The sequence below is a fragment of the Botryllus schlosseri genome, chromosome 14 (assembly GCF_051294905.1).
Source record: "Botryllus schlosseri isolate E-star chromosome 14, Bs_hap1, whole genome shotgun sequence".
NCBI classification, from domain to species: Eukaryota; Metazoa; Chordata; class Ascidiacea; order Stolidobranchia; family Styelidae; genus Botryllus; species Botryllus schlosseri.
In genome coordinates, this window is record NC_137249.1 from 14,208,841 (window position 1) to 14,236,182 (window position 27,342).

General features: G+C 43.6%; 2 protein-coding genes across 3 annotated transcripts in view; one reads left to right on the forward strand and one right to left on the reverse strand.

Annotated features, from left to right (window-relative positions):
• Positions 1–24,999, forward strand: part of LOC145456268 (ubiquitin carboxyl-terminal hydrolase 9X-like) — a 54,497-nt gene extending 29,498 nt beyond the window's left edge. For both annotated transcript variants that reach the window (XM_080334347.1, XM_080334348.1), the window contains exons 23-50: positions 118–267; positions 325–438; positions 1,316–1,473; positions 2,325–2,383; positions 2,856–3,028; positions 3,913–4,205; positions 4,468–4,576; positions 4,638–4,784; positions 5,220–5,366; positions 5,913–6,123; positions 6,914–7,331; positions 13,071–13,250; positions 13,530–13,671; positions 14,633–14,815; positions 14,877–15,005; positions 15,822–15,958; positions 16,606–16,827; positions 17,279–17,409; positions 17,961–18,090; positions 18,621–18,751; positions 19,100–19,257; positions 19,475–19,640; positions 20,319–20,478; positions 20,598–20,747; positions 21,489–21,864; positions 22,815–22,910; positions 23,195–23,317; positions 24,475–24,999. In XM_080334347.1, coding sequence (XP_080190473.1) covers positions 118–267; positions 325–438; positions 1,316–1,473; positions 2,325–2,383; positions 2,856–3,028; positions 3,913–4,205; positions 4,468–4,576; positions 4,638–4,784; positions 5,220–5,366; positions 5,913–6,123; positions 6,914–7,331; positions 13,071–13,250; positions 13,530–13,671; positions 14,633–14,815; positions 14,877–15,005; positions 15,822–15,958; positions 16,606–16,827; positions 17,279–17,409; positions 17,961–18,090; positions 18,621–18,751; positions 19,100–19,257; positions 19,475–19,640; positions 20,319–20,478; positions 20,598–20,747; positions 21,489–21,864; positions 22,815–22,910; positions 23,195–23,317; positions 24,475–24,528 — 4,647 coding nt within the window. In that variant the 3' untranslated portion in view covers positions 24,529–24,999. The remainder of the gene's footprint in view (positions 1–117; positions 268–324; positions 439–1,315; positions 1,474–2,324; positions 2,384–2,855; positions 3,029–3,912; positions 4,206–4,467; positions 4,577–4,637; positions 4,785–5,219; positions 5,367–5,912; positions 6,124–6,913; positions 7,332–13,070; positions 13,251–13,529; positions 13,672–14,632; positions 14,816–14,876; positions 15,006–15,821; positions 15,959–16,605; positions 16,828–17,278; positions 17,410–17,960; positions 18,091–18,620; positions 18,752–19,099; positions 19,258–19,474; positions 19,641–20,318; positions 20,479–20,597; positions 20,748–21,488; positions 21,865–22,814; positions 22,911–23,194; positions 23,318–24,474) is intronic.
• LOC145456269 (uncharacterized) lies at positions 8,159–12,537 on the reverse strand. The gene is made up of 5 exons (XM_080334349.1): positions 11,933–12,537; positions 11,147–11,409; positions 10,033–10,305; positions 9,265–9,463; positions 8,159–8,719 (listed from the first exon to the last, which is right to left on the reverse strand). The coding sequence occupies exons 1-5, from the start codon at positions 12,015–12,017 to the stop codon at positions 8,337–8,339; spliced, it is 1,203 nt and encodes a 400-aa protein (XP_080190475.1). The 5' UTR covers positions 12,018–12,537; the 3' UTR covers positions 8,159–8,336.
• Positions 25,000–27,342: the final 2,343 nt, after the last annotated feature.

The window sequence follows — 27,342 nt, forward strand, 5'->3', positions numbered from 1 at the left end:
GGGTCTGAAAGCAATCTTCAAGTTAAATACCACAAACTAGCTATTTAGGCCTAGTTTTGCGAAATAATACTTTGTTGTCGACCACATCTGATCGATATCGTCTTCTAATGCTTTTAGCTCATGTCAAAGAAACCAAAGTATGCCGAATTTCTTTTCCGTGTCGCCGATCTGGGCTGCGAACTCGAGGTCGCCGAGCTTCGCGACGGCGCTCGCGACATTCTGCAGCTAATGCCGTGTAACGAAGGCACGGTGCGGAATATCTATCAGGTACGGCTTGTTTTCTGATCATTACTTACAATGCGTGACACGTCTGGCCTGTTTCAGTTAACGGAAGAGGTCGCAAAGGCTAAAATGGCGAAGCCAGCCAAAGCTCCGACGGCGGCAATAGAATCGTTGTTTTTCTTGCCCTTGCCCTCGGAAGTCTTATATAATCTGCAGGTAAGGCTTGGTTGGCTGTGGTGTGAGACAACAATGGAATTCAGAACTTCGTCCTGGTTAGAAATCCTGTAGCGCTCTCGGTTTTTAACTGATCACCACAAGTGGTTAAAGTATTCATCGTTGGCATTTCCGCTCAAGTATAAGCTGAAGCAGCAATTTTAAAGTATGTGAAGTATTCTCGGCCTAGTTTTAGCCTAAAAAACTGAACTCTGTCGAGTAGAAGTGAAATTTGAAGAGCTTCTTGAAGGTACAGAACTTTGATATACAATTAAATAGTATATTCGTATTGAAATGAACCCGAATATTTTCGGGTCAGGGGTAATCGTCAGCAACTAGTAGAGAATTGGAAAGAACATTGTATATCAACGTCCGTATCACAAAACATGACGTCACCAGCATGAATTTCGAATAAGAGAGAGTTCAATGTACTATTTTTAGATGTTACACGAACTCATTTTGTTGACACGGCCTTGGCCGGTGTATTCTGGTAAAAGTCGACTCCAAGGCACACAAATTAAAGTGAGAATGCACCCCCCCCCCACCTACGACGCGAAATCTGCCGTCTCGATCATTTTTCGCGCAAACAGGGCAGAATTTATGGCCTTTGATTGCTCAGCATCAAGCTTGAGTAGAAGTAAGGATTTCCAAGTAAGTAAAAAACTTGTTATGTTATGCCTAGTTTTGCCTAAACTAACTGAAAATTGAAAAAATAGAAGTAGAAGCAGTCTAAAATTATAACCACTTGCGCAGCTCAAATGAGCTTACTTCAGTGAAATACTCAAGCACTCTAAAAAAGTACAAGTACTTCGTTGCTGGCCGTCTCTGCCAGTCTCAGATCAGGTATTGAAACAGACGCTAAGCTGTCACCGCCTTTCAGGTACTCAACGCCCTTCTGATGCCGGCGGAAAAAGCAGACAGCCGCGAGCAAACCATCGAGGTCCAGAGCAACTTCCTTCTCGGTGGCGGAATTCAAGCGGCCGTCGACTTGCTGGTCAAGGACGATTTTCTAGCCAAGGCGGACCAACACACAAAATGGTGCGTGCCTGCACAAGTTTTTGATGTCTATTGTCACTCAACATTGCTTATTACTAGGGCAAGTTTTTGTTGCAGTCAAATCCATCGAAAGTTGCACTTATTTTTCACACCAAGTAGCAATAAAAGGTTGCAATCAATTTTCACAATAGTTGCACTAAAAAGTTGCATTTATTGACAAGTTCTTTGATATTATTAGTCTATGAGATAATCGAATCGATCCGTAACCAAGGCATTGTAGCAAAACTCAGTGTTGGCAACTTCAACAAAATCAATAGCCTAGCCTGAATGTACGTCAAATCAGAAAGGACCTCAAATTTAAACGATAGTGAAATAATCGACCGATCTGTTTACATGTAGTGCCAAATTCTTCCAGTACAAAGTTAGTTGTATGGAAAAAACGGAAAAAGTTGCAAAGAGTTGTAGGAAAAAATGAGAAAAGTTGCAACATAAGATGCCTCCAAATAGCTTACACCATACTATATACCTTCTGAGTATTTAGGAAGCTGCCGGAAGCTGTAAAAAAGTTGCAAACACTTGCCCCACCGATTACTTTTTACAAGGGTCAGGCAAAATGGAGAATCGCATTTTGATTTTGAATCATGTATTAGGCTTCAGGCCGAGTAACACTCATTGTGACGTCATTGGATGTTATACCATACCAACAGAAGAAAGTAATGTCGGTTTTACATCACATAAAAGATAACGTGATATCCACGCCATACCTAATTCCTTGCGCTGGTTGAGAATGCTGTGGGTTGACCACAACTTCACACGCCTCCTTCATGTGCAACTTTGTTCTACATGTTTTGTATATGCATCCAGCGCTTGACCGTGGCTCCTTCGTTTTACAGCGCTGCTCAAACCATCGTTCTGGGCCTGGCCAAGTTGATGTTCACGTCGGTCGCGTACGGTGAGTCGATAAAGAATCTGGTGGCGTGTATGACTTTTGTCGTAACAAAAGTTTCTAATCAAGACGCATTCCATATCGCGTCCAAGGCCATGTCTGAAAACCGCTAGAGTTTCTTTTCCAATCTGAATCTTATTCAAGACCGGACACAAGTTTCCTATAGAAATCAGTGTTTGCTAAAATGACTTGACTTGGCTTGGCGCTTCAGAAATGTGGATTGACTCGTGACTCTGAGCAAAATTCACGAGTAAATTTCAAGTCATCAAGTAATTGATGTCGATGAAAATCGCTGTGTCTTGCATATGTTCGGATTGTTCGCGAAACGCTGGTGTAACCCGTGAGAACGACCAATCATTCAATGACCGTGCGTTTTTCTAATGTAATGCCAAGTGCATCTGTGGTAGTTAGAGTCGGGACAATCCGCATTCCCCGTCCTCGGCCCGTTCATGTGTAACCTATTTTTTCCCTGTTACAGCCCGTGTCGCTTCCGTGGTTCAAGCGTTGCATAACTCCAACGCGTCGGTAACGCAGACCACGCGCAGCCAGGCCGCGATACTGCAAACCGCCATGGGCCACGTCCCCAATCCCACCACACACATCGTTCTCAAGTCAGTCGCTGTACGGCTCGGACAGGGGTACCACAATGAGGTGATTTTTATGTTTTACCATGATTCTGTGTGTGTTTCGCGCGTCGGAAGGCTGTATGACACATCTATATTAGTCTAATAAATAGAAGAATAATAGGTGTGTTCACATGGTACTATTGATCAATTGCAATGTAAGAAACGCAGGATTTTCTGAGTAGATTCACGTATATGTCGGAGTTCTGCGCACAAAATATCAGGAATCGTAGTGTTTAAAGTTTCCGGAGGCGATATATTGAAAACTTCTGGTCCCTATTATCCATTCTTGAAAATATTAAATTTCGTCATGTCAATTTTATCAGGTTCGTCGAGGGTCGTAACGACGCGACTCGAGTCACGATTTTTGGTGGCTCTAATTGATTCGAGTCATTTTCTTGAATACGGAAAATGACTCGACTCGACTTGGGTCAATACGTGCGATGACTCGACTGATGCTCGAGCCATTGTCACGAGTCATGACTCGAGACTAGGGCTGCTTAGACTGCCATATCATTGTAACTTCGGAAAATAGTAGAGTTACCATTTGGTATTCCATCTGTCGGTACTGGTAGGCCTACTTAAAAACGTGGCTAGAAACTGACAATTAGTTAATTATATATTTGAGCCACTCGATATATCACAAATAGAGTTTTAAAACAGCGGTTGAACATGATTTGACCTCAAAACTGAACAATTAACACTGAGTTGGACTCGGACTCGACCCTATGCACCTCGACCGATGCACCCCGAATCGATTCGAAACTACAAGAGTAAGATTGGCTTGTGACTCGGAACCTCGAGACTTAGTTACGACCCTGGGTTTGCCTCCAAGGAAATGAAAAAAATGACACAGTGAAATTATTTTTGGCCCTTTTTTTTCACGACCTGTATTTCGATTCAAATTTTCAGATCCAATCCAAAGCTCCGGAAATGACGGTCGTCACGGCAATCAACCGCCTGGCCTGGTGCGCCGGTTGCGGCGCCTTGGACCTGCTGCACGCGCCTGTCGAGGAACTGCACGCCCTCTACGAGAAGAACGCGGGTAACGCGGAACTCGCGCTCGAGCACGCCTCGCTGTGCCGCGAGGCGCTCGAGCTTCTGACCGTGGTGGTGGCGATATCGCCACACCTGCTCGAGAGTCTGAACAAGGTCAAGTCGTGGCAGACTTTCGTCGTGGACTTGCTGCTGCTATGCCCGAGCAGGTGGTTTTTTTTTAGCTTACTATCACCACTTGCTCAATTGGTTGTGGAATGAGACTGCTTCCATTCCTGCCAGAACAGTTTTTGAGACAAAACCACTTTATTACTACAATTTGCATTTTCTAATTTTTCGCTTCCACGGAATTCACTACTTCAACTTGTGTACTTGGGTTAAAATTTAGTACTACTGCAGTATGCCTACCGATGGGGGCTAGTTTGAACCTCCCTCTTCGCATATTGAATGGAACCTCTTTGGTTTAACCAGGGAGGTACGTTTGGCCGCGATGGAACAGTTCCTGCTCATGTCCACCAAGTGCACGGGCGCAACCAAGTCTCTGGTTTTCTTCATAACGTTGCTGTTCACGCTGTTATCGGTATGAGGTTTCGCATTGTCAACGCGTTCTGCGGTGTTCATTTCGACTCGATTGCGTTCAGACCACGGTTGGGGAGTACGCGAACCAGTCGAACGAATTCTTCATGCTCCTCTGCCGACTCATAAACGCCGCGTACTGCTCGAACGTCAACTTGCAAAACGCTCCGACCCTGCTCAACAACGAGATCGAATGGTTGAAGAACGCAAGGGTAAGTGAATTACTTCGCAGATCAAATGTTGAACCGCGATATATCTTGAGTCACGTAAGCCGCTTTTGTTGAATTTACTAGGTGTGGACTCTGATTCAGACATATGATATGAATATCCATGAGCATAATCGTTAGATCACGATATGAAAGATATGAAACCTTGTTATTAGTATTAACTAAAAATGCAGTTTCAATACTTCATTACCGCCGCTGCTGTCTCCAAGCCTGTAGCTGTGTCTCAGCACCGAAAAACTCATTGCACAAGACTACGAATGTTCATGTTCATGGAACGTCATTTCCGTCAAGTAGCAATTGAGCCTCACGATTCTCACAGGGGTCTACGAAATAGTCACTGTCTGGAAATCCAAAATTCTATTATATGTTGTTAACTGGCGATGTTCATTTGTGTAAGATGAAGCGTGTGACCTTTTACAGGACGATGTCAAGGCCGGCGACGACCACAATCTGGACGACACCTTGCTCGCCGGACACTTGTGCATTTCAAAGGAGCTTCTTTCTTTCTTGCCCCCGAATCGCAAGAAGTACATCGGTTCTGAGAAGGGCGGGCCTTGCTTGATAAAGGTGGGCTCCTGTGCGCATTGCCTGCAAATGTGAAAACGTGTCCGATTATTTGGATGGCCTTCTTGTCGGGCAAGATCTGTCTGAGTGCTTCGAAACAGTAGAAGTGCTTCGTTACTGAGCACCTCTGCAAGATTATAAAGCTGGATGTGATATTATATGGACACCAACGTTGTTGAAGCCCATATTGAACCCCCACCCGCCATGTCAATACTTTTTTACTGAATACATCTGCGCATAATGGTCAAAATACATTGGTTGGACATTGCCTGGGCGGAATTTTTTATTCTCCCGCAATAGCAGGATTTGACACCATGAAAACTACTATTCTGACGAAAATTTAAAACTTCTTATTGCCATGGCTGCCCTTCTACCGATGGGAATTGACTCTCACTTGCTGTGCAGTGTTTTCTGTCAACTAACTATTTGTGTTTTGAGTCTCAGCTTTGAAGCTGTTGAAAACAATTCAGTTGCACATTTTGAAAATCCAGAAATTCGTACAGCCCTGTCAATGCACCATCGCGTTGAACTATTTTGCCGCTTTCTCAGGAACTGATGGAGGACTTTCTGTTTCCCGCGTCCTGCAAGCTCATGCGACACCGAATAGGCGCCGCCCCTATGACGCCCGTCACTGTCCAGCCGGTTTGCACGTCGCCCACCACCGTGTCCGCCGCGTTTGACTGCCTCGCCGCTATTTGTTACGGATGCGTTCCGAATTTACGGCTGGTCTCGCAAATGTTGTTGGAAATGTTCTATTCAGGTACGTGTGAAATGTTGGTAGTGGGTGGGACTTCTGGCGAGTGCACTTGACCGTCCAGGCAATCAGAGGTGGTCACAGTAGCCAGAGTAAAAGTAGTACTAATGCCGTAAATTTCTAAGGCAAGTGGAAGCAGATAATGAAGGTGGGGAAGTACTTGCGTCAACAGTATTTACTAACATTGTATGTTTCTGAATATTACTCTTTTTGTAGTGACGATTGTGTGTGTTGCAATTTTGTAAGAAGCCCGCCTGCTATTTACTACCAAGTCTAGCCTACTTTTAAAAACTACATGAAAACTCTACCACTTTTCAGTCCATTCATTTTCACCTCTCACTTTTTAGCATGTATTGGAAACTTCAACTTCAACTTCTACTCGACTGAATAATATGTCAATTAACAATAGGTATAGAGATTTCAAAATAAACTTGACGTATCAACATTGGTATCAGCAAACATGATGTCACAGGTATAGAACTCCAAATAATCGAGGCAAACAGATAGGTTTGGCTCGAAACACTTTTGAAATCTATACCAGTTGCCGACTATTGCCCCTGACGAGTGTCAGCCGAAAACATTACATAACATACAGGCTGTTATTCGGTTGTGTATTGAAGTTCTGTATCTCTGAGAGTCGCTTTTACTAGAGCATTGTGTAGAGTAGTATGCAATGTACTTGACCAACTTTGAATGTATAGCAGCGGGGGGTGCTTCTTGAATGTAATCAATAGATAAGTGCTAGAAAATTCATAATAAAGCTGACACCTCGCTAAAACCTGCTGCCCTTATTCAGAGCACGATCAGCCCGTCACAGAATGGGAGTACCTGCCGCCCATCGGTCAATGCCCGACTAACGGTTTCGTCGGGCTGAAAAACGCCGGGGCCACTTGCTACATGAACGCCGTGATACAGCAGCTTTTCCTGATACCCATGATAAAGGACGGCGTGCTGAACGTGGACAACTCTGAATACGGATTGAAAGCCGTCGAAAAACAATCGGAGCGCGACGATCGCGTGGTCGAAGGTCGCGAGGACGAAGAGCAACAGCGGCTGCCCGACTTGGTGGATTCCACGGATACCGCGGCGCGACGGAAACAGGAACGGATAGAGTACGTGTGCACGCAGCTGCACCACTTTCAGGTGATCTTCGGGCACCTGGCCAAGAGCAAGCTGCAGTATCATGTGCCGAAAGAGTTTTGGAAGCATTTCAGGTGAGTTTTATGTGAACTCGTAAAGTTAATTTTGAGCCAGGTCAGGTTTGTGCCCGGTGAAAGGTGTGAGGTAGTCAGGGACTAAGGCTGTCTTCTTTTTTCTGAGGATTCTTTTTCTTTACTTGGCGTTTTCTTTTACCTACCTAGTTTTCTTTTACCTACTCTTTACTCTACTTACGTTTATCTCCACTCCCATCTTCTGTACTTGTAGGCTACTCCTAACCTTTTCTGTACGGGCACATATGCCTTCAAAGTCTGATGCTTCCTGATTCTACTTCAACCATCTTTCTAATTCTTGTGTCAGAGTAGCCAGACCCATTTCCAACTGGGATATTGCCTGCTCCAATCCCTGTATCCCTGTATCACTATTATGAACTTGAGATATCGCCCTTGATTACTTGTTTATAGCAAGAGATTCGATTTTGCGTCACTACCACGTAAGCAGTTTGCTGCCAGCTGCTGCTGTGAAGTTCTGGGTGACGTTTTTCCAGACTGCTCATCAAACTGTTCGTTCGAGCGGTATTCAAACTCGCTCGTTTTCGCTCGACTTACGTTGTCTCATGTGCCTCGCAATTATGCCTGTTGTATAGTAACTGGCTGCATAATGATTTCGTCAATTTCATGTCCCCAAAGTCAGCTTGCAAGTGTTCTTGCACAAAAACTCGGATTTTATAACGCGCGGCTCCATTCCAATGTCTAACAAAAATGTTAGTTTGGCAAAAATCCATATCTACTACACATCCGCACAATTCATTCCATCTCGAATTGGCCTCTTGGGTAGTGTTGACATCGTATTTAAGCCGGATTATGTATGCGTAAAGAAAGATATTGTCCATGGCTGCTTGTACAATGATCAGCTGTGTGCGGTACTCTCGGGACCAAAAAATCAATGCAATAAAATGTATTTTTATATATTTCAATTTAATATTATATCGCATATTTATCTTGGCAAAATGATAAAGTTGTGTTGTAAAGAATGCAAAAGTTTCCAATGATTTCGTTCTGTCATCGAAGAGATGTTTCGTCGCATACGGTCGAAGACCTTGATAAATTCAGGTTGTTCAAATATTCATCAATCTCTTCTCGACTTCTCAACTTGGCGAGGCGCTTGCCTTTGACGTACTTGCCTCGTTTTTTGGCCTCTGGTTGCTTAGCGGTCGTAGGAGTGGGTTTCGCTTTTTCGGCCGGTCCTGCGGCATTTAAACAGGACCAAGTGCCGACCGCTCTTGTGATTGCGAACGGTGCCTTTCCGATGTTGAGCAATGTTACGATGACCGCCATGGCTATGATCAGTAATGCTTCGATGCCTAGTATGATGGCGACCGCTAGTACGGCACGTTGGTTCTTCGGCGACTTAAAACCTTGCGAAACGCAGCTTGATGGCAGACCTGAATGATGTCGGCAATGAAAGGATGGTTGTTGATGTTCTGTTGTTGCTGTGGTGTTACTTTTGCGATTTTCCTGTCTCGGTGAAATAGGCCTATATGCTATTATTTTTGCCGGATCGATATTGACGTGTAGCCTAAAGAACAAGACGACACTCTTGTGGCTTGGCTAGGCAGACAAAATTACACGGTACGCCTTTAACGTAAAAGAACAGGTCAAAATTCTACAATACGGGGCATGAAGAAAGATTTAAGGGTTGAAGTGAGCGGATACATTGAATGCAGAGAACAACAATCATTTCTGTAACTGGAACACCACTTTTTTGTAACATTTGAGTACGTTTTGTGTGATTTTCAAGCAGTCGTCGGTCGGAGCATTTCAATAAACTCTGACTCCGTTTCCGAAGGGTTTTGTCAAATTTAACAAACTCGGTGTTGGAACAAAGTACTGTTATGGGGAATGAAAGTCCTACGCTCCATTGTTTTGAGACTCGGGGTCCTAACTCTACGGAAATCTATGACTCCCGGCTCTTCAGTGGTCATCTTACCGCGATATCCCCTCTTGCAGCATAGTGACGCTTTTGTGACGTTGTCGCCTATCATACATTCGGTGTCCCGGTCCCATTCGCCAGTACCGCATGCGTCTCGGCAGCTTATCACTTTGTTGTCCACCAACTTGCAATGCGTCATTTCGCAAGTGTCTTTCGTCCACTGTCTCAGAAACTCGCCGTCTTGCGACAAGGTCTCCTGCGATTTGAAATTGAATGTAACGCACACAGTTTTTGAATTTAATATAGCGCTGACCTGAGAATCTCTAAATATTTTCGAGTCGATACTTGGACTTCCTAAAATTTATTGTACTCGCACAAAAAATTCGACAGTAAAAATTTGGTCACTAAAAAGCATAAGTCATCCTATTCACCAATGGTGCCTCCTTCACATATGGACTAGGTCAGGGTTACTTGACTATTTCTAGGAACGGTTCAGTTACAAAAGTATAAAATACGCCTAGGTCTAACTCTCACACTTCAATGTACATGTGACTGATCTTGACAGCCGGACGTCCCGGAGACATGACCCTAACCAAGGCGCATTTGCTTTTTTTTTAATATAAGTAAATAATGAGGCAGATAAGGTCCGGATTCAACACCGCAAGGGTCAGCCAGTTAAGTGGGGCTATACTAGTTGAAGAGATACCGTGCAGTTTCATAGTTTGTAGCTGTAGTTTCAACATTGGGATTTCACGGACTACTCAAAACCAGGTCCCAATTGAATAACCCAATTAATTTTCAATACTGTGCCAAGCGTAGGCTTACCACATCGAAGGGAACGCCGGGTATCCCGCATATCCTGACGCGTCTTCTTACGCCGCCACCGCATGGAGGACATTCCGATATTGTCTGCCACCGGGACCAGGCTCCAGCGCAGCAATATGCCCATTCCTCTTTCCAAACCGTGTAGTTGTCGATCGGGCAATAGTATGCGCGGGCTTTTCGACCTCGGCGGTTGTAAACGCTGGCTTTCGGACGGCCCGCTTGTCTACTGCATCTTGTCCAGGTAGATTGCCCTGTTTTCCACATCTTGTCGTTCTTGATGTGAAATGATAGAGACAACAAGATAGGTGCTTATTTTGGTACATGTCAACAATGCGGTATTGTATTGTTTTGTGAAAAAGATTGAACAACAATATTCAATACTCAAGAGGGGTTCAGAGTAGTCATCGTTGATACTCCAGTAGAAGTAACCTCCTCGAGTACAAGTAGAAGTAGGGATTTCAAAAGTAAAAATAAGTATTCTAGTCCTGGATTGCCTAAAAATCACAAAACTGCATAGCTTTCGGTAATCTGGGGTCCGCGAGACAATTTTCTAGGACCACGAAGCACATTCCGAAAAATTCTTACGATCCAGAGAAAAACGAATTTTTAGAATATCTTTTCGTTCGTGAATCGCGTAATGCCGTTTGTGAATAGGATGTATAAAGGGTAGCAATGTAATTACCCGCAGGGGTTAGTAACGTCTGAAGGATTCGTCCCCCAAGTTTAGGTTCATCGCCCTACGAGGGCCATGACCACCGTTTTCGGGGGTTAAATGTGAATTTGAACCGATTGAGTGTGATTCACGATATTAGAGTTGCGTTCACAAAAACGCAACCAAACATAGTCCGGCTCGTCGCAATAAATCGGTTACACTTGACACATTGACACCATAAAATCACACGTGTTATTTTGTGTTGATTTTGAAGGGGACCGTGAGTTGTTTGAAAAATTGCCAAGAGACCGTTTTGTGAATGTTCTTGAGAAGTTTGAAAACCACTAGTGCTTTGTGAGTTTAAATATCAAAAAGTAGAATTACTTTGTTACGAACGGCCTCTATAAACTTCCATTCTAGAGCATGGGTATATATCGTGGTACTCATGTCAGCTATCCCCACCTTCAATTCTCTCTCTAATCGTGTGACTTTGGACGAATTCGTTTCGGAAAATCGTGAATAATCCTCCGTCGTCACTGCGTCTTTGACGAAGCATCTGCCATTCACGGCGGGGTTGATTCTCTCAAAATATGTGCCCGTGTCGCATATTCCTTCGGGGTTCCACGATTTACCCGGTCTCGGGTCTGTCCTCGTGCAGTTGTGTTTGTATCTGATCGCCAAGCAGTTGGGGCACTTTGAGCTCGTCTTCCAAGCACCCCATTCACCTGCGAGGAATATTTGATAAAATCAATATATTTCGATGCAGTTGACGCAGAGCACAAGCCAACTTCATTCAAATGTATTGCGTTACTACATTATTGCTCGAAGTACTGAGAGCTAGAGACTCATTCATCAAGGATAGAAACCCCGGATGACTTTTCTACTTCCCTGTATTGCCACATATCCAGTTCATGCTTGTAATGCAACCTCTTAATGCAATAAGTCGGTCTGAGCGAAATGATTCCAGTAGGCCTACTCTATTCTGTGTTGAGTAGTGGGGGTCCTTGTTTTCAAGTAACAAAATCCTACTTTTAAAGCTATGAGTTATTTTATCATTGTATATTATATTTGCTCCGTTGAGAGCCTTGAAACCTTGATAAGTCTTCAAAATAAGTGGCTCAGAGCTACACAAGATCACAGCAATTAGAATAAACCAAGCCGCACAATATTCTCTCAGTTTTTCTTTCATATATTTCAGTAGCTATCGTATTCTCTAAATCCCATGAATTTGACGCGCTATTCACTCACCTTCTGCCAGAATACTCCTTCCCACCCACATCAAGTAAATGATGGATAACCTGCCAGCTTTCATCGTCGTTTCTCGCGTTGGCATCGACGATCTTGTCTTCTTTCGGAATGGTGGATATTTGTTTTACTTCCGAATTACTTGCAAACGCTATTACCACCTACGGCTCCCGTGGGGATAAAACACCTAATGCGTCGAATCCATAAGCTTATGCTATCAATTGTTAATTGAACTTTTAATTAGCGCTGATTCTGTGCTGCTCGCTGCCTATTTGCCTTGTTCTCATCCGCCATAGTGAGACAGTTAGTGCGATGAATCTCTTGATCTGCTTTATCAAGTTCGGTAGTGATGTATTCATGAATGTTTAATGCAACTCTATTGATGTTCGGAATTGTGACGTCGGTGCGTCTATTGTAGTCTCGGCGGTGCACTTGTAGCGATTCTTTTTCCGTCTTAATCCGATTCGTGCTTCCTGGAAATATGCTTCACGGTACATTACCTGGTGACCTCGGAACTGGGTTCTGTCCGACAGGCATTATAGACAATATTTTTTCTGTAATTGAATAAAAGTGCCATTGATGTTGCATTTCTATGCAAAGCAGGCTGTCTCTCCTGTTCATATTTGTCCTTTTATTAATTACCATACCCAGATATACCTCTAAACGAGACGATCATTGTGTCGCAGAAGCGATGGTATCTGAGCTATATTCAACTTTTTTTGAGTTGGTTGCCTCTAGGGCCACTGCTTTTGTAAGAGGTATGTTGTTACTGACGACTTCCGATTGTGTTAACCATTTTAAAATCTAACGTAGTTCATGGTTAGACTTAGATCCGAATCTTTTCACTGCCTGCAATTGTCACAACCGCTCGGCTGCAATTACAAGGACAGTATAAATGCTTTTCGGATTCATCTTGTTGCACCATGAATCGTTCTGCATTGGTAGCAGGTTGTTGGCATGAATACGTTTCCTACGAATCTACATTCCTCTTTTCTTGCATCGGTTATTTTTCCAATTACTATCTTTTTTGTGAAAACAGCAGTTTAGAAACAGGGTCTTTTGCCTTATTTTATAGATTTTTAGTTTTGAGGCACTATAGTGTTACCAGCCTAAGATAACACGCTGCTCCGCTTTCTCGCAGACTCGCCAACACTTCTGAGCCGGTGAACCTCCGTGAGCAGCACGACGCTCAAGAATTCTTCAGCACCATCACCGAGGATCTGGACGAGGCCTTCAAACACCTGAAGCAGCCCACTCTGTTCAAGCAGGTCTTCGGAGGGATATTCTCGGATCAGAAAATTTGCAAGGACTGTCCTCATAGGTGAGAGATTTTGTCTAATCCCGCATCATATTGAAGTTGTCACTTGTATTTATCTTGTCATGTGATTGTTCGACTTTAAAATCAATACGTAAATTACTACTACGGTTTTATTCCCATGTAGGAGATTTTTCCTTTACCACGTCTTATTTTGATATTTGATTTTTGTATTCATAACCCACATAGCTATGGACTGTAGTTGACAGTTGAATTGAAACGCGGCTCTCATATATTAGGCTGGTGTTGGCCAACTGTATCACAAGTCTTATTCCATTCTGCCAGGTACTGCAACGAAACCGACTTCATGCCTTTGAATATTGATATCTTGCTTCATCAAAATCTGATCGATTCGCTCGACAATTATGTCAAGGGCGATTTGCTGGAAGGCGACAACGCTTACACTTGTGAGAAATGCAATAAAAAGGTATGCGAGTGATTCGTGAGATTAATATATGATGCTAGTACCCTGCTTTACGGTATGCATCCTGAAATACGCCAAAGCAGTTGTTCGCACTGTTCACCTTGACCTAGTATTTTATTTGCGTTTGTTTTGATTCTATCGACAGTACTTGCGGCTATTGATGCCTTGTCCTTTTTACACATTTTGAGAAAATCACCTCTACGTGAAGTTTTCATCTTCTTTCAGCCATGTATTGACCCCGATTAACCTTGATACACTGGGACAGACACGACCATGGCCAAGATATGACCGAAAGAAATTTAAATTTTTCAAAAAGTTGATTTTTTCAAGTTTTGAAAATGGAGCTTCAAAATTTGAAAACTGGACATAAGCTACTTTGATACCACTGCGACGATGTATATCCGATTTGGCGCATAAAGCTTATCTTATACTGAAGATTACAATGCAAAGATATTACGTTTGATCACAATAACTACTGTTGTGTTGTTGTATTAGCAGCAGATTTTTAGTTAAGAATGACGTCACTGCTCACTCGCCCATCCAATTTAATATTCCACGGCCGTTACGTCTTGTTGGAGCTTATACAAATCACCGGAAAGAAAATACAATTTGATTCTATCTTGCTAACGGATGATCAGTAAAGATCAATTGTTACAAAGACGAGTTGATAGGTTTTTTTATGTTGTAAATGTAAAATGGAAGCATATCATCAGATAACTTGGGCAAATGATATGGGAATTGGACCCGCTCTGTCAGTTAGCCCGACCTATTTACAATTAGGCTTTGTCTGAGCTGACGTAAAATGTATTAAAATCGAGTCGTGAGATTTGTACCGAACTTGCATCGTGGTCGAGACGAGTATTATCGGCCGTAAATCGCGTTTGACATCTGAAAATAGTACAGTCCCTTGAAATATTCATGCCGCCGTATCGACTTTATTGACTAGCCGTCAAACTCGATTCAGGTGGACACCGTCAAGCGTATGTGCTTCAAAAAGCTGCCGCCCGTCCTCACGATTCAGCTGATGCGCTTCAAGTACGACTTTGACAGGAAGTGCCCGACCAAATACAACGATTATTTCGAATTCCCGCGGGAGATCGACATGGAGCCGTACACCGTTTCTGGCCTCTCGAAAATCGAGGGAGAGGTAGCCCGAAAGCGTGTTTGTTTTGTCATAATCGACGTTCGACTGTTGTTCTTTTTCTAAGGTGATCGACACCAATATGGACGACGTTGACGTGGACGTGCCGACCAAATATCGACTTGTCGGCGTCGTGGTGCACAGCGGGCAAGCCAGCGGCGGTCATTACTATTCATATATTCTTCAGAGGTCAAAGGTAATCCGATTTTAAGTTATCGACCGAAGGCTCTTTGCTGGTGCTGGCTGTTTCTGGAGTTATCTTGTGCTGTGTTTGAATTTTACAAATACTGTTCTGGATTTGAGCTTTAAACTCCAGTCCGTACCGGAAGTGGTCAAAATTTTTACACGATTACAATTAGAAGAAGCGATTTTGAAGATATCTCTAAACTAACTTGAGTAGAAAATACAGTATTTGTAGAAAATTTTATTCGGTCGAGGAATGTCAAACTTATAGCAAAGTGCTTCTTGGAGGCAAAGAATTTCAATATACAATTGAATAGTATATTCATATTGAAATGGACCCGAAAATTTGCGGCTGACACTTGTCGGGGGTAATTGTCAGCAACATTGATATACGATTGTGGATATGGGATGTTCTTTTCAATTCTCTACTAGTTGCTGAAGATTTCCACTGACGAGTGTTAGCCGAAAATAGTCGGGTACATCTCAATATGAATATAGCCCGCTATTCAAACTTATAGCATTAAATGAAAGGTGAATACTTTTGGAATTGAAAGGGCTAATGACTAAATAGGCTATGTGCTAGGCTAAATATGTTGACACGGGGGCTATTTCGATTGCTCGTTATGACAATTACACTCCAAAACGCAATGTATATGCCTAAAAAACAATCATGTATAAGCAAGAGTATGCTAAAACATACTCGCTTTCAAGAGTAATTCATACAGATAGGCAAACCTACTTCAGTACTTTGAAAAAGTAGTAGTTATTTGTTACGGACTTCCTCTGATTACGAGCATACACTTAACGCTACCTTACCTCCCATTTTCAGGGTTGCGAAGCCAGGAACAAATGGTATAAGTTCGACGACGGCGACGTTCACGAATGTAATTTCGACGATGACGAAATGAAGAATCAATGCTTCGGCGGCGAATACGTCGGAGAAGTTTTCGATCACATGATGAAAAGGTGGGTGGCCGTCCTCAACTCTGCTTCTAAGTGCACTATTTTCCGCGAAGCATTTGATAAATGGAGCTGGTTGAATGCGGTTACCTTCAATTAACGTTCGTTCTTTCATTTATAGGCCTTGTAGTCTACATTCATCAAAATATGCCAATCTAGTTTGCTTAAGCCATCTGTTCACCTCGATTATTTAAAAATTTATGCCTGTGACGCAATATTTGGTGATATGACTTTTGATACACTAAGCTCTTTACAATTCTGCACCAGTTGCTGACAAGTAGCCCTGGTCAGTCAAAATAGTTTGGTTTATTTCAATATGAACATATTACTCAATCTATAGTATTCTCTTATTCGAAATTTCATGCCGGTGACATCATTTTCTGTGATAAGATTGTTGATGTACAATGTTCTTTCCATTTCTGACGAATGACGATTACCGCTGACGAGTGTCAGCCGAAAATATTCGGGTTCATTTCAATATGAATATACCATTATATATTGAAGTTCTTTACCTCAAAGAAGCTCTTCAAATTCTCTGCTAGTTGGCGACGATTACCCCTGACGAGTGTCAGCCAGAAATATCCGAGTTGATATCAATATGAGCATCTTATTCAATTGTATGTTCAAGAGTCTCTACGAATTTCTTTTTTTAGAATGTCTTACCGCCGGCAGAAACGTTGGTGGAACGCGTACTTGCTGTTCTACGAGCGCGTAGACGTGACCAGGTCCTACGAACTGAGCAAAAGCCTGCACGACCTCTCTCTCACTACGTCGTTCGGCGGGCCCAAGATACCGCCGCACGTCGACAGGCTGGTGCAGGACGAGAACATCGACTTCATGCACAACAAGATGCAGTTCAGCCCCGAGTATTTTCAGTGAGTCTGCCGCTTGGGTTTTGGTTCAAAAATGTACCTTATTTACTACCAGAAAGACTATAATGTGTGGTTGATCACGAGTTCTGCTAACGTATGTTGCTGTTTACTGCATGATCATAATCTGCATTACAACTAATGGAGGTTTCAACACTTCCACAGTAAAAAATAGCGTCCTATAAGACCCTTTAATAATTGAACGGCATTATAGTACTCGAAAAAATCATTTTGCCCCGACCCAGTTACAACTGGTCTGTGGGCATATAACCGTATGTTATAATGTCTGACGACACTTGAGCATGGGGGTTAAAGTTAGGGGTTGTTTTACATTTAGGGATCGGTTAGGGTTGGCGTTGGGATAGCAATTTGGTAAGGGTTTTTAGGTTATAAAGTCACATGCTCAACCGTCGTTTTTCATTGTGTCGCGTACGACGGTCGTTTGTTTATGTTTCAGGTTCATGCAGCGTCTTTTAAGAGCAAACAACGATTTTTATGTTCCCGATAAGTCGCACGCTCTGCAGGAGGACGCGGAAATGCTAGCCATGTTGAGCACGCAGCTTGCCGCCAAATTTCTTTTCACAAACGGTGAGCGTTTTGTGTCTTTGTGCCCGCCTGTTTATCGATGTGTGAATTATTATCATCGTCTGGAGATGGAAGCCTCATTTTTGCTCGTAATTTATACTTGATAAGTAGAAAGCTGTTTTGAGACGCGTTCATCTCGCATTTTCGGGTGAAACAGTCCTGCGTGTGACGTCTGTATAGTGACCGTTTGTCGTTTTGCATTAGTCGCAAAAACGTATTTTTCAATTGCAAAGGTGACCGATTTTGATCGACTGCCAAGACAGCTTGAAGTCTCGACCGAAAAAACTACTTGATTACTTCTAATGATTTAAAACTTGGTACTTGTACTTGTAGTGGAGTAAATATTTGTTACGTTACTTGAGTTAGAACTTAATTTTCTGCTTCCAATAGCAGCGACTATGTCTTTGAAATTGCTGCTTCTATTTTTAATTGAGAGTTGAAAGCTACGTGGCTTCTACTTCTTAAGACTATTTGAGCACGTCTGGATTTTCGACAGCGCTACGCTTCGTAAAGTCTCAACGGCGGCGGCAATAACCCGGTCTCTTGTTTCGCAGGGCTGCACACGAAGAAGACTGTCCGCGGGCCGGCGTCCGACTGGTACGACACGCTCTACAGCCTGCTGCAATGCTCCAAACACACCAGGAGCTGGTTTGTGAACAACGTCATCTTCGGCAAACCCTCCAGGTAAAGGAAGCTTGCGGAGTGGCTAGTACGGCGCGTCATTCGATAGGAAGTTGGCAGAGTCGGTAAACGCAGTTAACGAGATATGACGATTTCGCTTGTGAAAGTGATGAGAACTTATCCCAAAAGCACAACTACATTTGTTAATCCACATAAAAAGCGAGCAGTTTTGCCGAAAAACTGTTAGAATAGTATCACAACCACTTTTAGTAAGTAGTCCAAAGGGTTACCAATGAATTCGACACTCACTGAATTTAGTGATGCATCAATATTGTGTTAATAAATTCCATAGTGAATATTTTGCTATATACGATTGTGAATTGTGATATACGGCACTTGGTATATATGTATTAACATATTCAGGTTATAGCTTTGGGTTAGGTCAGGATTAGAGGCCGCCGAATGCTGAATTGACCGGTATCCGGTGCAAAACTAATCGAGAATTTTGAAAAAGTAGAAGGTGCCCGTTGTTGACCGCATCCGGTTCTTTTATACAAAATCGCTTTGACGATCAACTCCGCGCTGCCGTTCAGAATCTCGGAGTACCTGCTCGAGAGCGTGTCGTCCGAGATAAGGAGCATGTTCACGAAACTGCTCGTGTTCCTCGCTCACTTCACCATCAACGATGGCGCCGCCCAGCCGCCGAAGATTTTCCGCCTCATCGGTGAGTGACCCGGGCCTGACTTGTGATTCATGACATATTTACCACTGGTTACTGATTATGTAGCTTCAACAATTTTTGTGTTTTGATATAGGTATAATCGTCTATATTTCTCCTATTCCGACTCGTCCTTTGTAACACTCACCATAGTGTGCCTGTATTCACTATTCACTGGCACAAGTTCAATGTGCACAATATAGATCCAATTACTCCTAACAGCTGCAGTAGATTCGATTATTACCAGATCTCTTCGCTGTTGCACGATCTCGCGATTGCTGTACCTATTTATTATGCCCAGAGGTCTATTAATAATCTTTTACGTCGAATAATCTTTTCTGTGTCTTGTCGCAGCTCCCGAGACGGCGCCGCAGAACACGCTGTGCGATTACATCCTGCACGCGATACTTGCACTTTTAAACAGGGAGGTGTCGGAGAACGGCCGGCATCTGACGCAGTATTTTTCGTTTTTCCTCATGTTCGCCAATCTGGGCGTGAAGAACAAGATACAGGTGGGTTAGACTTGAAAGACGGTCGTATTATGTCGTAAACTAAGAATCTTGTGTCCTCGGCCCCGTTTGCCCTAATAATACTGAAAACTGTATAGAGTAGTTTCTAGATTGCTCTGAAAAAGTGTATGTATGTTTGACAGCCTCTAAATGGGTCACTGTTTGGCTTCCGTGGTGCCTGCCCCGATTATCGCGCTTTAATAATTTTTCATGCGCCCAGCTCTTGAAAATGGACGTGCCGTGTTTGATGATGCGCGTGGCGCTGGACGAAGGCCCCGGTCCGGCTATCAAGTACCAGTACGCCGAGCTCGGGAAGTTGTACGCCGTCGTCTCGCTTCTGGTCCGGTGCTGCGACGTTTCCATGTACTTTCAGAGTGGCAAGCCAGGTTCGTTGCAAATTTAATGTTCTTTTCAATATTGTATCAATCGATCACAAGATTTCCGTGTGCACAGAAAGTGCGGTTTCTCTGAAAATCTTTTAGCTGCAGTTCGAACACGGTGCCTTCATGGGGAACAGGTGTGCTGGCACAATGTTTTTTTCACCCTTTCTCGACTTCAATGTGGGACCACATCATATTTAGAGCACACTGCACCTTTAAAATGTGCTGTAAGTTTTAGTAGCGCATTCCACTTGGCGCTGACAAAAGTAGTGGCGTGGGCATGAAAATTTTGTTTCCATGCGATAATCGCCAGACTTGAACACCTAGAAAATCAACTATTGCAAGTCGAATTAGAATTACAATTGTAGCTACACAGTTTTTCCAAATTAGATTATAATTAAAATTACTGGTAAAGCTAAACGTTTTTTTTTCAATTTAGATTAGAATTTGAATTATATCTACACATTTTTTTCCAAATTATATTCGAGTTAGAATCATGGCCGTACAGTTTCCTCCAAATTAGACTAGAATTATAGCTAGACAGAGTTCGTTGTCATAAGCACTAGAATGACAAATGTTAGTACACCATACAGTTCCCCTGTAGCATCCTCGCACCTTTCCATATTCCTTTCCGAAATTTTGTACCATGCCCCTTTCCATTTCCATGCCACTCCCTGCCTACAGGTACGAGACCGTCTCAAATACCGCAAGTGGACCGGGCCGTCAAGCAGCATCTCATGGCGCTCCCGACAAATGTCGCCGAGATGCTGCTGCAACGCAAGGACTATGTGAAGAAAATCATCGAAGACAACACCGCCGCCGAGGACACGGTCAAGCTGATACGGTAAGTGTCCCTGTGAAGTTTTCAAACCTGCGGACGCCTGATAGGTCTACTTGCTGCGGCTGGCTCAAGAGTATGTCATTCTGATGCGCGATTCGTTGACATTTCTTGTCTCTTTTCAGGTTCTGTTCATGGGAGAACCCGCACTTTTCCGGCACTGTCCTCAGTCAGCTGCTGTGGCACATTTCGTACTCATACACCCACGAGCTGAGACCGTATCTGGACCTCTTGCTGCAAGTCCTGACGCTGGAGGACAGCTGGCAGTCGTTGAGGTTCGTCTCTTGGTGTATCCGACTGCGAGTGCGCTCCTGTTGAACTGGAAGCACTGGATTCGTACTCGTCTGGAGTTTGATTGTAAATAAGCAACGTGTATTTGCGGGGTTACTGCTGACAACAGCCAGGAATTCTGAGTAGCCGTACCGCAAAATTTGCAATGGCGATGACTAGAGAGATTATTTGATGACATATTAAGAACTCTAGTAGTTCAATTACGCATGACTAAAAAATATCATGACTTGTTCTAATCACAGCCCGGACAACCTAGTTTTATAAGACATTCGAAACAAGGACATATCATAGAAATACGGAAGGTGTGGCAAACCTGTTAGTTGTACGGGATACGTTATCCCAAATTACTGCTACTAATTAGATCCTGAAAGAGGTACAGAACTTCAATATATAATTCAATATAATATTCATAATGAATATTTTCGGCTTACCCTCGTCGTGTGTTATCCTCAGTATTAAAATTAAGTAGAGAATGGAAGGACTTTGTTTATCAACAGCTGTCTCACCTAATATGGCATCACGTGCACGAGTATTCGAATAATGGGTGAACAGATGACCGTTACGCTCAGCTGGAATTATTCGGGATTATTTCAATATGAATATGTTGTCCAATTGCATATTAAAGTTTTGTTACTCCAAGAGGTTCTTTATTAGAAGTTGAAAACCGGCAAGAACATGGCTTATCAATTCGAAATTCCTTCTGACCTTTTATTACTCCTCTGCAGAATAATCAATGCCCTGAAAGGCATTTCCGACGAACGTGAGGGTCTCTTCACCATCGTCCAACGCTCCAAGTCCACCTACGCGAAACGCGCGTACCAGTGCGTCAAATGCATGACCGTGCTTTTCGGAAACTGCGACGTGGCCTACCAGCTGTTGTTGAGCAACGGCGACTTCAAGAAGAAGTGGACCTGGTCGGTGGAGTGGCTGGGCGAGGAGATGGACCGGCGCACGTATGGCGCTGGGGGGATGCAGTATTCGAGCTACAACAACTGGTCGCCGCCGGCGCAGTCTAACGAGACGTCAAACGGGTATTTTCTGGAGAGGTCGCCCAGCGCGAGGTTGACGCTGAGGAGGGCTTGTGACCTGCTCCCCGATGACGTGAGTTTCGTTTTTTTTTTTCGTAATGATTTTTTTTATTGTTTTTATTTAATGATACAATATAGGGAGAGACGTAGAACACATGTATAGCATTAATAGTAGAGTATATTGCTGTAATGAAATATTTTTAAATTGTAAGCAACTCCAACCGTCACTTGTATTGATTCTGATTGTGTAGCAAGAGTTGACTTTTCAGAGTGACAAGGTTCCTAGTCACAAGTAAATCTCACTTTCACAGTTTTGACTCGGGTCAAGTCGAGTTAAGCCAGCTAGTAGAAAGTGAGTCCGAGTCATAGTGTTTTGACTCGAGTCCAAGTCGTTATGTTCACTGTTCAATTTTCAGTTCAATCCACTCTTTTCCACTCGGCTCGAGTGATATAGAATGGCTCGCATTCATAATATAGTAATTTTCCTCAGTCTTAACAGTGACTGGCCCTATTTTCAAGTATCAGGACTGATAGACAAAATACCATTAATGTGGTGACTTTACTATTCTTCGAAGTTGCAATGAAATGTCGGTCTCGGCCATCCTAGTCACGAGTCATATGACTTGGTTCGAGTCATGCACATTGACTCGAGTACAAGTCGAGTCAACACAAAAATTTAAAAAAATGACTCGAGTCAAGTCGAGTCATCAAAAAATCGTGAATCGAGTCATTACAACCTTGTTATACGCCCATCAAAATAGTTATTTTTGTAGACAAGAAATTTATTTTCGGAACATACTGACACCACGTGACAGCCTTCAAACCGCGAGGCAACCGATTTTTCCTGGAATGAGCATCTCTGTCGAGTAGTGAGCGGCCCGCGGCATTGATGCGATATCGGTCACCGAGAAACTCAAATTTATTTTCGGTGACACGTAACCAGCATTGTTGTACTTGTGACACCCGGGAGATAAATATCTGAACGTTACAAGTCTTTGTTATTCATTTTATTTTTTTTGCCAGGAACCTGAGGAGACAGACAATGCGGAAGAAGCTGACCCGGACCCGATCGCAGACCCGGCAGTTGCAGCGAGATTCGTGAACGCCCCTGACGAGCAGGTGTGGCTCAGATAAGACACTGCGTTGCTATGCCGAGTATTTCGAAAGTTTTGCGATTTGTCGTTCATGTCTCTGAAGAATTAAACTATGATGGTGCGAAAGTGAAAACGATCGATTACCGAGAGTTGATCAGAGTAATCGACGTTGGTGCTCAAGCAGACGCAATGACTCAAAAACCTGACCTGTTCGAGTTCACTAAAAAAGTAGACGTAGGCTACATTGTTACTGACCGCACCTTTGCGATTATCAAAGTGTGTGGTGTAATATTCTTTCTTATATTTCAGTCCGACGACTCTGCTGTTCCTAATAGCAAGAACGATTCCGGCGCGTCGGACCAGGCCGTGGTCGGCTCCAGTACGGCTAACTCGTGCAATACCGACGATTCGCGAACGTCAGAAAATCTGCAGGTTTGTCGCAATTTCTCGCCTACGTCACGCCATCACCGCTCTGTTGTGACGTAGCGAATGGAGATCGTGTTGCAATGCGAGAGTCCAAAATTTGGGGTGGCAAAGACTTCGTTTGCCTCTCAGCTCAAAGCTTCTGATTGCGACTACACACTAAGGTTACAATACGTCCTCTCTAAAGAGGATTTGTCTTCTTTTTTTTTCAATATATTGAAAGTTTCTTCGGAGAACGCCTAAATGACCTCTCTTTCTCTGAAAAGGATTATAATGCAATGGAAAATGCGTCTCCAACGCAGTGAGCGTAAGAGATCCGTAATAAATGGGGCATATCGTGCGTCGAGTCAAAGTGATGACCTTTTTTTTTAGTCGGCACCGGTCGACCGGTCACCAGTTTTCCTGTCCTGTGCTGAAGCTTTCAGAATTTATGAAAAGTGCCCTCTTTTTAGGATGTCAAGATATGGTGAGCGGTGACCCCGCCACACACTAAAATCTGAATAGAATTCGCTATTGATTTTCGGTTTGTTTCCGACCGCCCGTTGAGAGCTCTGCTAAAAATGCGTTGTGATCGGGGACGTAACAGCCGCATTCCACCATCTTTTGGCTATACAGCAGAGTGGAGGGTCACGAAATCGCAACATACAATGAACTGATCAATAACTACTGCATCAGTAAATCTTATGACATGGGTTGAAAGAGGTTCAAAAATGAATAGTAATACATGTAATTACCAGTATCATTGAGAAGTTGGTCAATTTTCAGTAATGAATTACCTCTACTTTTTCGTAGTAGGCTACTGGAATCGGTTTTGCCTTCTTGCAGGAGTAGTTTTGGCGTTAGTGAAATTCTCATAAAGACACTGTGCCACGGAGACCTATTGCACTGTCGTCAGTCAGTCTTTTAGCGTTTTCTTTATTTCAAGTAGCCACCTACAAGTAACTGCAAAAGGCATGCGACCCATCCACAAAATGTATATTTCGAAACCACTTGCTTGAGTTGTTTTCAGGCCTCTCGTTTTCTACTTCACTTTATGTAGTTTCTCCTTGTACTTGGGTAGAAATTGACGGGGTCACTTCTGCGTGGCTGGCGGTAGCGACTGCTTCCCTTTGACCATCTGTGCTAAGCGCAATCTGAATCTGTTCACACATTGAAATGTATCACAGGACGACGCGGTTATTAAAGATGAAAAGAAAGCGGACGAGAAGATTGTGACGTAATACTCTGAAAACGCAGCGAGGACGCACTTCCCATCCGGACGAACTCTCCCGTCTCTGTAAAGCCACCCCGCTATTGTAAAAGCACCGATCTTTCCGGCGTGTAATCACTTTACGTACGATGTTATCTACCCTGTCTTCTTTGAGCGAGATATATAATTTGAGTCCGACTTTGGCTGCGCGTGTGGCCGTTGTTTATTTTTGCGTTATCTGTGCGGCGTGAGAATGCTGACCTGATAATAATAGTTCCCGAGGGTGCAGCCGATGGAATGGCGATTAGCGTTAATTGCGGGCGTGGGTTTCCCGAAAGTCACTGTGCGCGCTGCTCCTCGCCGCGGTTGCTGGCTTTCGTTATGCTGATCGATTCTTCTAGGAAGACTTACGAATAGTGTTGGCGACTTTTATACCAGCGTGTAAATTGTGAAATTATTGTTTTTTTCAAGAATATAGTCTCGTCGATATCGCTCAAATCTATTGTTGTTGTGGTGGTTGTTTTTCGGTGTGGGATAGGTTGCGATGTACGCTCCAGACGGGAAATAGTGGTCACTGGTCAGCTATCAAGTACTTTACTTTGTTGGAATACCCCTGACGGGTTGTTTTGCTTGCGCGACTTTGCTTACTCAAGATTTTAGGCTACCACTGGACAGTTTTCAATTCTTTAGGCAAAACTAGACTTGTAAAATTTGTACCGCCGTAGAAATTTGTGACGTTACTTAGACCATCTCCGGAGGCAAGCTGGTCGGTGGTGGGTGTGTTGCGCAGGCGTATGCATTATGCATGGGATTCGGTGGGTGTTGAACGGCCAGTAAATTGTTCCAAGAACCTAGAAGTTAGCCGAGCTACAAATCGGCAGAAACGGAATCACAATAAAGAAAATCGGCGTGTTCTAAATCGTTCTGTTATATTTTTCATCTGAACAAATCACACACAAAGTACCATGCGATGTAATGAACAGATAGGAGGATATCGACTGACACGCAGTTGCCTTCCTTTTAGACCAGTGGTTCCCACCCACGTACCATTTCGAGGTTTTATGCAGTGCTCGCGTACCACCTACAGAAGTTACGCGCGCCGGAGGCGGTCAAAAATGTTTTCACCGTGTTGAGCTGCCGAAGGCAGAACTGCCCGTTTTAAGGCGCAGCATATCATCATCATCATTGGTTTATTAGCAATTTTATCACTTCAATACACCACAAAAAATGCGATACACTGAATAGACAGGAAGATGTCGAAGCGACTTGGATTTGTCAATGGAATCGGACACCCACCTTGGCCTAGGCGTAGTAAAGAGGAGGCATGCACACTGAATGAAAGTAAAGAATACAGTATAGAAAAAGAAAGCGACAAGAAATAGGGCGGCATGTCATGGGAAGCGAGATCGATAGGTCAGTCGTGGTCCGGTAATCTTGAGGATGGACTGTATTTATTTAGTAGTAATTGCTTGTATTTCGACTTGAATGTGGACATGCTCGTCGACTGTCGGATGGCCGGCGGGATACTGTTCCACACATCAGGTCCGGCATATTTGATGGAGCGATGATCTTTTCGGTCGATCATATGATATTTGGACGACGTGGACGCGCGTGTGTTGTACTTGTGCGCTTTTGATTCAGAGGTAAAGAAGTCATTGAAATATTCGGGGCAGCGACCGCAGTGAAACTGATACATAAACTTGGCGATTTCTAGTTTCCGCATATCTTCTATGTTTAGGACGCCGAATCTCTTCAGCAGCGACTTATTGGATGGGCAGCCAGGCCCCTTTGGGGCCCTAGCTATGATTCGGAGCACTTTATGCTGTAGTTTCTGCAGTGGCTTGAGTGCAGTTTTACTGGCAGCCCCCCAACAGAGGATGCCATAATGTAACTTCGATTGGATTAAGGATTTAAAGAGTATCAGGAGAACCCATGCTGGCATGAAGCGCCCAAGGCTGTAGAACAGGCCGCACTTCGGTGATAATTTAGTTTCTAGGGACTGAATATGACTCTTCCAGGACATGTTCGAGTCAAGTAAAACTCCGAGATATTTGGCATTATCTGTGTTGGAAACGGGCTGACCAGCGATATTAACGGTTAGGTTATTTTTTGAATTGACTGTCAGCAATTGCGATTTCGAGGCGTTTATGCAAAGGTTGTTCTGGGCCGTCCACTCATGGACTTTGGGCATTTGGTCACCAGTCAGGGCATCCAGCTCTGCCGCCGATGATTTCTGTAGTGGATCCATTTGAAATTTTTGTGGTCGAATATAGTAAAATGTAATTTGGTTAGGTAAGAATCCCAATGCTTTGCAAGATCTCTTCCATGTAGACCGCCATTGGTGGGATTTCCCCTATACCCACAATGAAGACCTTACCACCACCACGACGACGGTTTCAAAAAAACTCAAAATCCACCCCACCTAAACTAATAACTTCCTTCGGTAGAAAAAGAAACATAATCTACTCACCAACTCACGTACCATCTTGAAGACCTTCGCGTACCACTAGTGGTACCACGAGTTGGGAACCACTGTTTTAGACCATTATGGTCGACATAAACCATGAATACTACAAACAACAGCCTGGGCACTCCGTAAATTCGATGCCAGTGTTCCACGAGAGGCGGAATCCTGGATATGAGGCAAGCACGTGTTAACCGTGGTGCGGCGTTTGGGAGAATTAATTTGCATGAGACGACGACCTATATATCATCAGAAATGCCGCTACGAGTACAAACGTCCGTGAAACTTTACAACAGGGGGGTATGAAACGTACACAAACCCTGGTAAACCCGCCATGATCGAACATGCCGTAGGGCAAGATATTTGCTGCGGTTGTGACGT

Excerpts from the sequence above, each read along its gene's own strand:
- LOC145456269 (XM_080334349.1), bottom strand. The coding sequence starts at position 12,017 with ATGCCAACGCGAGAAACGACGATGAAAGCTGGCAGGTTATCCATCATT. Across the intron at positions 9,464-10,032 it reads CCGGCGTTCCCTTCGATGTG|GAGACCTTGTCGCAAGACGG; the intron begins GTAAGCCTACGC and ends TTCAAATCGCAG. Across the intron at positions 8,720-9,264 it reads CTGCAAGAGGGGATATCGCG|GTCTGCCATCAAGCTGCGTT; the intron begins GTAAGATGACCA and ends GACATCATTCAG.